The 12,991-nt window shown below is 36.1% G+C and overlaps 1 protein-coding gene and 1 long non-coding RNA gene across 2 annotated transcripts; one reads left to right on the top strand and one right to left on the bottom strand.

Moving 5' to 3' along the window:
• The first annotated feature begins 349 nt into the window (after positions 1 to 349).
• Positions 350 to 2,156, top strand: LOC125245220. The gene is made up of 2 exons (XR_007179458.1): positions 350 to 827; positions 1,569 to 2,156. It is a non-coding gene; the product is annotated as an uncharacterized LOC125245220 (long non-coding RNA).
• A 4,611-nt stretch (positions 2,157 to 6,767) lies between these two features.
• Positions 6,768 to 10,986, bottom strand: LOC125244403 (protein NLRC3-like). The gene is made up of 4 exons (XM_048154490.1): positions 10,069 to 10,986; positions 9,650 to 9,991; positions 7,305 to 8,579; positions 6,768 to 7,204 (listed from the first exon to the last, which is right to left on the bottom strand). The coding sequence occupies exons 3-4, from the start codon at positions 8,272 to 8,274 to the stop codon at positions 6,768 to 6,770; spliced, it is 1,407 nt and encodes a 468-aa protein (XP_048010447.1). The 5' UTR covers positions 8,275 to 8,579; positions 9,650 to 9,991; positions 10,069 to 10,986.
• Between the last annotated feature and the right edge of the window lie 2,005 nt (positions 10,987 to 12,991).

Genomic DNA, 12,991 nt, shown 5'->3' with positions numbered 1-12,991 from the left:
AAAAACTCCAATCACTTCCATTATAAAGCTTGGATGAGCCAGGATAATTTTAATATAACTCTGACTGTGTTTAGCTTAAAGAACTAAGTCATATACACCAAGAAAGGCTTGAGGGTGAATAAATGATGGGGTAATTTTCGTTTTAGGGCGAACTATCCAATGTATCCAATCCAACTTTTTGTGCACCTGTTAGTCTCCTATGCTGTTTACATTGTATAGACAGTGCAGGCTTCTGTGTACTACGGGTGAACTAACCCTTTAACTGTTTAACACTCTGAGGTCTAAAAACGCGCCGGCGCGTTTTGCAGTTTTTTTTTCACATTGCAGCAAAACAGACTTAAAATACTCCGTCATTTTTTATCATAGAGACATAAGTAATATATCAAATGAAACTATAGAATGTCTTCTTTTTTTTGTGTACACTCACAATCAAAATAAAACTTTGTGCTTTTTAAAAATAAATAAAATATACAGGGTGTGCTGTCCTGCCATCTCCGTCTCTGCAAACATCATTCTAAAACGTCACTAAAAGTAACTAAAATAGACGGCTTATACATGCTACATGGACATGAGAGATATGTCTTTGCAAAGCTTTAAGTGTCTACTTTTAAACGAAACAAATATACAGCATGCTTGTATACCTGTTACTTTCCTGTCAGTTATGCATAGGTAATGGTATGAGAGTAGTATCTTATATGCTAATAATAACAGGGTTTTTTTTTTTTTTTTACAATTTGTTTTTTTAGGAATGTGGATCCATCACTCTCGCATTCACCTGCAATTCCCACTAAGAGGGCACCCAGCAACACAGGCGGAAATGAGAAAGAGTAAGTACATGTTCACCCACTATATGGTAGGCCTATGTACACTACCGTTCAATAGTTTGAAATCGGTATGATTTTTCATGTTTTTAAAATAAGTTTCGTCTGCTCACCAAGGCTACATTTATTCAATTAAAAATACAGTAAAAACAGTAATATTGTGAAATATTATTCCAATTTAAAATAACTGTGTACTATTTAGTCTACAGTGTCACATGATCCTTCAGAAATCATTCTAATATGAGGATTTGCTACTCAAGAGACATTTATTGTTTACAATTGTTCAGAAATGTTTCTTGAGCTGCAAATCAGCATATTAGAATGATTTCTGAAGGATCATGTGACACTGAAGACTGGAGTAATGATGGTGAATATTCAGCTTTGACATCACAAGAATAAATGACTTTGTGAAATATATTTAAATAGTACACAGTTATTTTAAATTGGAATAATATTTCACAATATTCCTGTTTTTACTGTATTTTTAATTAAATAAATGTAGCCTTGGTGAGCAGACGAAACGTATTTTAAAAACATTAAAAATCTTAGTGATCCCAAACTTTTGAACGGTAGTGTATGTATATATGTGTCTGTATGGCTTTCTTTCTTATGCGTGCACAATATTAGCATTAGTGCTTGGTAATGTTAATATATACAATAATAAACATTATATTAGTATTAGTTATTGATGATGCAAATAGTATAGCTCCTTGTGTAATAACCATCTCACTGTTTTTTTTTCTCCAGCTATAGCCCTAATGAGAGTGCTCCAAAACCCCTTGCAAAAAAGGCCAAGAAAAACATTCAGACAAGCAACAGGCATTCAGCTCTGTCATGGAAAACAGATAATGACACTGACATGGTTCCACAGACTCTGAGATTCCTACCTGCACGGGAACCTGGACCACAGCTGCGTCCTGCTGATGAACACACTCCTAAGAGTCTCTTCAAAATGTTCAAAATGCAAGGAATAATGCCACCGCTGGTCGTCGGAACTGCATGCTTTGCAAAGTACAGCTTGGTAAAAGGCAAGACACACCTTGGAAATGCCAGGCATGTGACATTTTCTTGTGTCTTCAGTTGAAAAGGAACTGTTTTCAAAAATGGCACACAGATGTGTGACTGTTCAGATTCTCTGTTCACCACCTCTCACTGACCATTGGGCTGCAAAGATTATCTATATGTGATCAAGCAGGTTATGTATAGGGTGTAAAAGTGGGCTTTTTTTATAAACCTTACCTTTATTTGCCTGTATACACAAAATGTGCCTTTGACCCTAGTTTATATGTGGATTATATTGTTAACTTTATTTTAAATAAAAAAGAAAAAAAACAATGATATGTCTTGTCTTTGCATTTTCTTAGTTGACTCAGTCACATTCCTGACTGAATGGCTCATTATGCGGCTCATTAGGGGCAGGGTCTTAATCTCCCCAGGTGTAAATCACTTCATTATTCATGAAGAGTCACACCTCTTCGCATATGGCCTACCTAAACAAAAAGTGTCTTAGAAATTTAAAATCAATACAATGTTTTATGTGTCAGAGTAGGGAGGATCATTTCCACATCATTTTGAAGCAAAAACTCTACACTAAAATATACAATTCTCAAAAGTCTTGTGAAAAAACATTTAGTATGCATTTTGAGGTATTGTTTCAGTTACTTTTTTTTTTTTTTTTTTCAATAACCACGCATAAACATTATTCCTTTAAAAACACAAACATGTACATACATGTTCCTCACATATTATGGTAGCCTAGTTTGTGCTGAATACAGTGTAATGACACTTTTGTCATTAATATGTTTATAATCAACTGATAAAAGCACAAATGTCAGAGCATGTCAAAACTTCTCCAGGGCCCAAAATCAGCCTCAGACTCCAGAGGGTTAAAGAAACTGCATATGTGCACATGTACCACCCTTTTTCATCAGGTTGTATTTGTAGAAAGAGTGAGAGTGACTGAAAGTGCAAGGTGGATTACATGTGTGGAAGTGTGTGTCAATGAACAGATGAAATTTACCTGAAGTTCATGATAAATATCTAAGTGTTTATCATAAAAATGCAACATTATTATTGTGCAAAAGGCCATGTTCAAGGTAAACTTATAGTATTATAATAGTTGTACTGTGCTCTGTTTGAGTATTGCATCTGCAGAGTAGGCGGAGTTTAATCGGAAGTCTCGCGAGATCGGCAAAAATAGATACACGGCAATGGAGGAAAAGAAGGAAGAAATGTGGTGTGTGTGTTATTATTGTAAATAAACAAGTCAAGGTGGATTAAGGCCATCCAGCTATAGATCGACCATAGAGCACTCAGATCATGAATAGTTTGGCATTTTCAAATGTGATAGATGGCCCGATGTTGTGTGATCGCTCCAGAGATTGGTGGAAATCGTATGGTGAATACCATCGCATGCATCATTGCAGACTGTAAGTGTTCATTTCATTTTTCAGTTTAATAATCATTGTCTTGATAAGCTGTTAGATGCATCAATAAGATAATTCTTCAGTTGTAAAAGATCAACTGCTATATTATGCATTTATCATGTTTGCAATGTCTCACAAGTTCACTCACATGAAATGATAATGACGCAGCACTTTGTTGTACAAATCATATCAGAAAACTATTTGAGTTTTATTTTATTGTAGAACCACGTTTATTCAGCTGATCTCGCTCTGCACATATCACACACACCCTTCACGCACACTAAGCTACAGGCCTCACTGTTAATATCACATCACATTAAGCCTCTCAGGACCAAATAAGGTTACATCCTGACATGTAACCACCTGTTCGAGTTCCAGTGTGATGGCATCACGTCTGAGGATCGATGTTTGAGGATATCTGCACCCTCCTTGCAATAAGTGGACTTTTCTGAAACATTTGGGACTTGCAAAGACTGAGTACTTTTATTTCCACCACTTTATTGCCAGATCTCAACATCATCATTGTATCTTTCGAGTTAAAGCACATTGTTATATTGTTTGGTTATTTAGTGTACGCTTACGTTGTTTTATTTGAGACATATACATTTTGTTAACATTGTGAGCAAATAATTAATTCTTTTATTTGACCAATCAATACATTGAGTAAATTTGATCCATGACTCTGGCGTCAGTGACTTCCTCTTCTAGTCACTGGACATTAATTGGGTATAGTCTTCTAAGCTGGTTTAGAACTGTAATAGTAATCAGTGCATACTACAGTCTTCAATACAATATGTCATTATGCCCATTATAATGTTAAAGCCTATGCATTTGAACATGTCTTGCGTTGATATTCTGTATTACTCTTCATGGATAATGTTATATTCTGTAATTCAAAACTAGATTTTTTGCATGCACCTATATGTTACTATAATTGTATTTATATTTCTGTATATGTACACACTAGGGATGCACCTGATACCGATACTAGTATGGGTATCGGCCGATACCAAGCTCATGTACTTGTACTCGTACTCATAAAAATACCCCTGATACTAAAGACCGACACCTCACGTGACTTAACTGACAGAATTTTCCATGCACAGTGACACCCGCTGCAGCAGCAGAAACAATGTTACAGAAGTGTGGAAATACTTCAAAATTAATGATGACAACTGCATGCTTTCAATTACAATTCGTTATCGATTAGTGAAGGCAGGATAGGCGGAATAAAAAAGCATCGGTACTCATACTCGGTCCTTAAAAAATGGTATCGGTGCATCCCTAGTACACAAACACACCCCTTTGGTGAATATGGATTAATTTTGTAAAGCTAGTGTACAGCTGTGTTGTGTACAGCCTGGATGAAAATTGCCATTGTGTTGAGAACAAATAAACCTCCTTTAGATTAAGCTGATTGGATCTTGTGTTTTGACTAACACCCCTTGAGGAAAGCTAGATTTCAGACATCACTTAATACAGTTCCTTTTCAGACATAGTACACAAATTGTTAAACTATTTTACTGATGAAGTCGAGGGGCAGCACTGACAAAATGTTTCTGTGTGTGTTAGTGTGTGTCTTTACTGTATGTGTGTTCGGTGATCTGTATTTGTGGAACATAGAGCCAGAGAAAGTATGCTCTTCATAGAAAATAAAATGTTATTTTGTGGGAAAAACAAGAAAATAATTTAAAATGTTTAACCTATTGTTTGTTAATTATTTGTTCAAAGTTATTGTGGGTTTGGTACTTCTGCTGTTGTAAGATGTAAATACCTTTGAAATAACTGAAATCATTTGGTGAAGTGATATGGTACTGTAATGCAGTCGAAACCTGCCTGGGACAAATTTAGCTGTACGTTTACTTGACAATATTTGCACACCTTAGTATGTTTGTCAAACAATCAGAATCAAGCTTTCAGCCCTGTAGTATAAGCTTAACCTCTATTTTCAGTAAGAACTTTTGTAAATGTATGAAAGAAATAAAGTCAAACTCTTTCTGCTCTACATACTTGAGTTTATCCAGTCTGTAGTTTGGATGGTTGAGTTTAATCAGTGAGCAGCTTGACTCCTGAATCTCCTGGGTGATTGTAGCTCAGATCCAGCTCTCTGAGGTGTGAGGGGTTTGAACTCAGAGCTGAAGACACATAACCACAGCCTTCCTCTGTCACCATGCAGCCAGACAACCTACAAAGACACAGCAACAGTCCACATGACATTAGTTTTACAATCAGACATTACTATCACACACTGACCTGTGCTGTTTGTATGCTGTTACTTTCTGTTGATTCAGTCATAAAATTAACTAAAGCGTCTGTGGAAATCCACTGCTGGACCAGAGTAAAAGTATTCATTTACTTTTCTAAATGTAGTTAAGTTGTCAGACACATTTACACTTATTTGCATTATAAAAATTATTTGAACATTTATACCTATTTCAGCTATTCATTAGATATTTGTTTTTAATTTAGTAAAAAACTTAAATAGTCACTAATTTTCAGTGACTACCTATCCCACCTTCACTAATTGATAATGAATTGTGATTGAAAGTATCGGTATCGGTGCATCCCTAATACAAATAAGAGTGCATGTGTGCATATTTTATTGTGATAGATTATTGTAAAACTATTGACCTCAGTATCTTCAGCTGACAGTTTGGACTCTTCAGTCCATCAGAGAGCAGCCTCACTCCCGAATCCTGCAGGTCATTGTTACTCAGGTCCAGCTCTCTCAGGACAGAGTTTGAGGATTGTAGAGCTGATGACAAACTCTCACAACACTGAGCAGTGAGATTGCAGCTCTGTAGCCTGTGTAGTGAACAAAACAAACAGCAATATTAATGCTTATTAGGTAATGTTTACAATCTAGAGCATAGATAACTTGGAAAACCCTTTCACAATATCCTAACCAGGCACGATGCCACAACACATGATAAAAGGTTTCTTTTCCATGTTAATTTTTGTCCTAAACAACCGTGGCACACGACAATTCTATTTTAAAAATGGTTTCTATTTCTCTGCAACATTGCAACTTGAGCAACAACAGCAAGTATAGCAATGATAATATACTGATAATGAAAATATACTGTTTATGTGCTTTATTTAATGCTAAAAGCATCTATGTGAGTTTGAATATCATTCTGTGCCTATTTCATTGTGTCTGCTGTGCTCTTGCCGAGAGAGCCCGCCCACACTCTCTTCTGATTGGCTGTGGTTTTTGATTGATTTTATCGCTTCTCATTATCGCGTCACATCTAGTGTTGACAGTCAAATTGCTTGTTGTTGGAATCTTATCGCATCGGGTCTGGTTAGGACACAGTGTTTGACTGTAGTGATGTAAGCAAACTAAAACTATTTTTTCTTCATAAAACATCAAACTATTATTTTCAGTTTCAATATCATTACACACATTGATACATTTATTCATTTTTCTGAACAGTCTAGGCCAACAAGTCACCCATGGAAAAAGAAGGCCCAATTACAAAAGACCAACAATGTATATAAATAAATGTAAAGAAGACTCTTACAGTGCTCTTCTGGTGTTTTTGATCACTGGCAGCAGTTTGATCAGTGCTTCATCAGATCGTCTGTATTTCTGCAGTTCAAACATCTCTTGAGTCTCTTCTGACATGAGGAGCACAAACACCAGAGCAGACCACTGAGCAGAGGAGAGATTCTGTGCTGTAAGATTTCCTGAGCTCAGATTCTTCTGGATTTCCTCCACAAAGTTATCTTTCAGTTCACTCAGACAGTGGAAGAGATTGATGGTCCTCTCTACTGATTTCTCTGTCTCTATTGTCTGTTTAATATAGTCAACAGTGTCTTCAACATTCTCTCTTTTCAGTGTCAGTTTTGGCAGTAGTTGCTTCAGGTCACTCTGATTGGACTCCTGTGAGAGACCCAGAAGAAACCGGAGGAAAAGGTCCAGGTGTCCGTTCTCACTTTGCACAGCCTTGTTGACTGCAGCCTTATGAAGTTTAAACAGTGGCTTTTTGGAAAGATTCCATTTCAGTTTTTCTCTCCAGGATTCAAGAAATGGGGATTGTTTTCTTTTCTTTGCTAATCAAAAACACATAAAAAGCAGCAAGGAATTCCTGGATGCTGAGATGTATGAAGCTGTAAACGTTTCTTGCTGAAATAGCCTTTTCTTCCTGAAAGATCTGAGTGCATAACCCAGAGAATATAGTCTCGTCATTGACATCTAGTCCACATTCCTCAAGATCTTCTTTGTAGAAAATCAGGTTTCCTTTCTCCAGCTGTTGAAAGGCCAGTTTCCCAAGCTTCAGAATAATCTGATCAAAAGACCTTGCATTGGCTTTAGGTTCAGGATCATAACTGTATTTTTCCTCCATCTGTTGCTGCTGAGTAAGTAAGAAGTTTGTGTACATCCCTGTGAGAGTTGTGGGAGTTTTTTCATCACTCTTTTGAGCCAGTAGAGGCTTAAGAACAGTGAGAGAGATCCAGCAGAAAATGGGGATGTGGCACATGATGTACAGGCTCCTGGATTTCCTTATATGACGGATGATGTTCCCAGCAACCTCAGAACTGCTATTTTTGTTGAAGTATTGCTCTTTCTGTTTATTGTTAAATCCGCGCACTTCAGTCACCTGATCAATGTAGTTTCGGGGTATCAGACTGGCTGCTGCTGGTCTGGATGTGATCCAGATGAGAGCAGAGGGAACCAGATGTTTCTTGATTAAGCTTGTAATCATTTTACTCACTGTTTTTTCTTTGTGAACATCTGTAAATCTGTCATCCTGTTTAAAGCTCAAAGGGAAGCGACATTCATCCAGCCCATCAAAAATGAACATGATTTTACCATCACCTTCAGGAAGAGAGGGCAGTTCTTTAGGATCATTAAAGAAGTATTTGTGAAGCAGTCCCATTAGACTGAAATTATTTCTGATCAGATTTAGCTGACGGAACGGAAGCGGAAAAATTAAGTCAATATCCTGATTTTCTTTTCCTTCAGCCCAGTCAAGGATTAATTTATTGATGGACACTGTTTTTCCTATCCCTGCGATGCCCATCGTCAGCACTTTACTGTTTCGTCGACCATTATTAACTTTAAAAATATTATTGCACTGGATCGGTGTGTCCTTGGCATCAAATCGTTTGAATTCGATCTGTCTCACCTCGTGCTCACTGACTATTCCTCCAGTCTCATTCTCCACCACATATAGATCAGTGTAAATATCGTTTAGGTATTTCTGATGACCCCTCTGAGAATTACCAACCAATATTCGCTCACACTCCTGTTTTAATTTGATCTTCAGTCTGCGGCTGGTCGCTGTGTAATCATGATGAGCAGCTTTACTGTCCTCTGCAGTTGAGCCTTTGAGAAAGAGGGGAAAACATCAGCAAAAAGTTAACAGATTTTCAATAAATAATAAAAACTATATTTGAATTCCAATTTAGTCTGTGATTCCCATTACAAAAATAACCACCGCAAATGTGTGGCAACTTGTAAAGTGTGTTTCTACTATATTCAAGATTAATCACTCTCATACTGTAACAGTGTTTAAATGATGTTTTACACAGATTATGCTTAAGTTGACTACATTTGTGGTCATGGAAATGCCTTAACTTATGTCAACTCACATACACACCTTGTAGGGGTGAGCAATCAAAATCTTACATCATATCATATTTCATGTACAGAAAATGATTATTAATTATAATGAACATGCACATTATTGGTTAACACCTTATAATTAGTATACAGTAATAAAGTACTTAAAAATAATTTCCAAACTATTGGTGTATAGTTCATTCATAGTTAATATATTGTAGCCTCTACATTGTTAATTTATACAAATAGTGAGTTCCCCATTCATTGTCACTATAATTAACCAAATTATTATTGTTTAATTATCTTATATGTAAAGAGTTAGATAATCTTTATCTATGCTTTGTTAACAACTTATTATCCATAAATGATTAACACTTTAGATTAGGTCATGGAATATTTTATATATATATATATATTGTTACTTATTATATTAATATTAGAGTTAGTATAGGTTGATAGAATATACAGACTGTACAGTATAAAAAACATGACTAGGCAGAGTCACCATAAATATTTATCTATTAACAATGCAGAGACTACAATATGTAAACTATGAATAAATTATAAATTGTTTGTAATAATTAATGATATTAATGATTAATGATAATAAGTAATGTATACTTCAACACTGCGTGTGAGCTGCATAACATTATGTCCCTGCTCAAACATTCCACATCCTGATAAACACTGATTGAACATGTTCAGTTGATGAAAACCAACACCAGCCACTGTCAACAGGGGAAAACACAATGATCCAACCAGACCCAACGAATGTGTCTGTTGGTGTCGGTCATAATCTGTCAGTGCAGTGTGAGAAAACACGATTGTTGTACCTTGATCTACTGTTTGCTTCTCTGGCTCTCTCTCTGAGGCTTTTTGTGTCTCTGTGTGGAGAAACAAAAGGAGAGAAGTCAAAAATTAAAGGCAAAATATACAGATAAACTGAAGAAAAGACTAAAGCATGTCTGCCCATTAGCAATAATGCCATAAAACAAACTTCATTAGTTGTGTCTCAGTAAGCACTGTTATATTGATACCATTTCCTGCAGAGTTGTAGATGAAGTTCACTGGGCTTGTGAAGGTGTTTCCAGTGAGTAAAGGAGCATTTACAGTTGCTCCTGTTTCAGCGTTCACATGAACACCGACTCCACATTGAGTGCTGCTGCTCATCTGGACTAGAATAGAGAGAGATTAATGACATTTCTAAAATGACAACTTTAATTTTATTCACTGATATTCTTTCCTTTATTACCTTCCTTGTGTTTCAGCTTTTCTTCTTCCTGCTCATCTGGTGCGTCGTAGTGCGGTTCAGCGGAAGCCATCGTCCTTCACTGACTCACTGCTATTGGACACAAACAAAAAGGTCCACTTTTACCAGGCACTTTCAAAGATGAAGGTACTATTTGAAAATGTATGAATTCATTAATTATTTTTTTTTTTAAATAGTCAGTGAAAACAGGTGTTTTTCCTCTAGACCAGGTGACAATTATTCATTTTCTAAGTTAAAAATATAATATTGCTGGCAATGTTCAGGACTCAGACACACTCTCACAGTTCAAGTCTTGAATATAGACTCGTGTCTTTAGCCTGGCATACACCTAACTTATGTCTTAACCTTGTAGTTATGCTGCTTTAGTCAGGACTGAATCACACTGTAACTCTGCACTGTAAAGCATAAATCTCACTCCACTAACATCATCTGTTTGTCTTCAGCCTCTAGATTCTGCTCCTACTCCAGTCTCGTATCCCACCATCATCATGTGTCAATTCATGACAAACTACAATGTACATCAGACAGACACAAACATAAACAATAAATGTTCACTAAACTGTAGCATCTGGACCAATCAGACCCACAATTATTCATTATATTTAATGAATTATCCAGAAACTGACTCTATCAAAGTTCTATGAACCCATCCCCCTAGACTGCAACTATCATCCCAAATGTAGCTAACACACAGGCAGAACTAGGTGTCCTGTTACAGGACACAGGAAAACTGATAAGAACTTTTACGATCAGAAAGCATTTTGCAGAGACTAGTGATTCTGACTTCATTCTTTCTGAGAAAGACAATTGAAACCTTTTAATCCTATGTATTCTCTATATAACCACTTGGGAAATGTATAAACATGTATCCAATTTTCCCATCTCATGACTTTTTTTTTTTTTTTTAATAGGCTTTATTCTATGTATTAATTCTCTCTTTTGAACTATTTTGGTATTAATGTTCCAGAGTTGCAAATGTATAGTTAACTGAAATCACATGGGTAGCATGTTTGGTATCTACGGATTCCAACTTTCATTTCCTATTTGGCAATTTGTTACATGTTACTAACTCTTTGACACATTAGTATTATAAGAATCTAGAAGGTTCTTCTCTCATTCATCCAATACAGTGTCTTATGCTAATATCTTGCTAGAGAACAAAGACTCGTAAAACTTCCCTCTAAAAGGGAAACTCCTTATTGGCTCAGACACCTTAAGAGGGTGTGACATCTTCACCCTTTAAAATCACTGATCACAAGATCAAGCTTCTCTTCTCTTTTACTGACAAATGCTGATGTCAAGATGATGCTGTAGGCCTACTAGAAGCTTCTAAGGAACCCCAAGCTTGTGCCAGGCTTCGGCTTAGACCTTCCATTCACCAAAGATCCTCTGAATCCAACTGACTCTCTTTTGTCAAGACAATATCAGCAAAGATTCAATGGGAGCCTCCACAAATTGCAGTTTTACTTCAAATGGGCGAGACATGCAAGTATCAAACTTAGTCTCATTAACTGATACATTGAGTATCCTTACCCCTTTTAAAGAAGGGCGTGTTAGAACTAAACTGATGGTTTGCTCAAGGCTGTTGATCTGCTGAATGTCAAACAATGCTGTAACATCTTGCTTCCTGTACTTTGCTTCAGCTCTCTCTTTCCCTTGGTAAACTGTATGCATGATTGTGTGTGAATGTTAGAGTAGTTAAGAAAGTCTTGTTCATGTCACACATAAAGTTGTCTGTGTTTCATGCTCATATACTGGAGTCCCTATTCATGCAGATCCTGACTACAGGCTCTTAGTAGTACTGTACAATAAGATTGTTATTTCCCATAACCTGGAAATGAACATTTCTTAGAATTAATAAACAATTAACACTGTGTGTTCATTGGACAACAGGTTAATTGATTGTAATATTATTTTTATTACATTAAGTTAATTTTATAAACTGATCCAAATATTTATAATTAATTATAACTAGTTATGATTAATTATTAATGTTTATTAGATCTAAACACATTAGATGATTGTTATATTAATTCTGCCACATCAGTTGGTTTTTATTCTTTTTTAATGAATCACAATTAATTATATTTCCTTTTGACGTAATTGCTACATATTAATTAGAAGCACCACAACTACTAAATTGTTTTGTCTGTCACATGGGAAATACTGAATAGACAGTAGGAAGTTTAAAGTACAAAGTATTGGAAATCAAAATGTGTAAATAATGCTCTGTAAAAACTTTACTTTAACTTTAATCAATCAATCAATCAATCAATCAACATTTATTTATACAGCCCTTTACAACACTCAAGGTGAACCAAAGTGCTTTCCAATAAAAACAAAACAATGTAAACAAAAATTAATAAGCAACAAGAAAATGAATAAAAAAATACACAAAATACACAAAATGCCAGCACAACTGCTAGATATTAAAAGCCAGTCTAAATAAATAAGTTTTAAGCTTAGCTTTAAAAAGGCCCAGGTCAGTGATAGTGCGCATATCGGCGGGGAGCTTATTCCAGAGTCTGGGCCCAGCAACAGAAAAAGCCTGGTCACCCCAGTGTTTGCACCGTGACCTTGGGACTTCCAGTAAAAGTTGGTTTGTTGACCTAAGAGCCCTGGTTGGCTGATACAGAGCCAGCATCTCAGTTACATAAAGAGGGGCAAGGCCATTGAGAGCTTTAAAAACAAACAAAAGTATCTTAAAATCAACTCTAAAAGAAACTGGAAGCCAGTGGAGCGAATAGAGAATCGGAGTTATGTGCTCACGTTTGCGTGTATTGGTTAAAAGACGGGCTGCAGCATTCTGCACCAGCTGAAGGCGCCTGAGGGATGACTGTGAGACACCAACATAAAGTGCATTACAATAATCTAATCTTGAGCTGATAAAAGCGTGAATAGCTTT

Source organism: Megalobrama amblycephala, linkage group LG14 (genome assembly GCF_018812025.1).
Source record: "Megalobrama amblycephala isolate DHTTF-2021 linkage group LG14, ASM1881202v1, whole genome shotgun sequence".
NCBI classification, from domain to species: Eukaryota; Metazoa; Chordata; class Actinopteri; order Cypriniformes; family Xenocyprididae; genus Megalobrama; species Megalobrama amblycephala.
The sequence above is the reverse complement of the archived record's forward strand: the minus strand, read 5'-3'. Positions and strand labels throughout refer to the sequence as shown.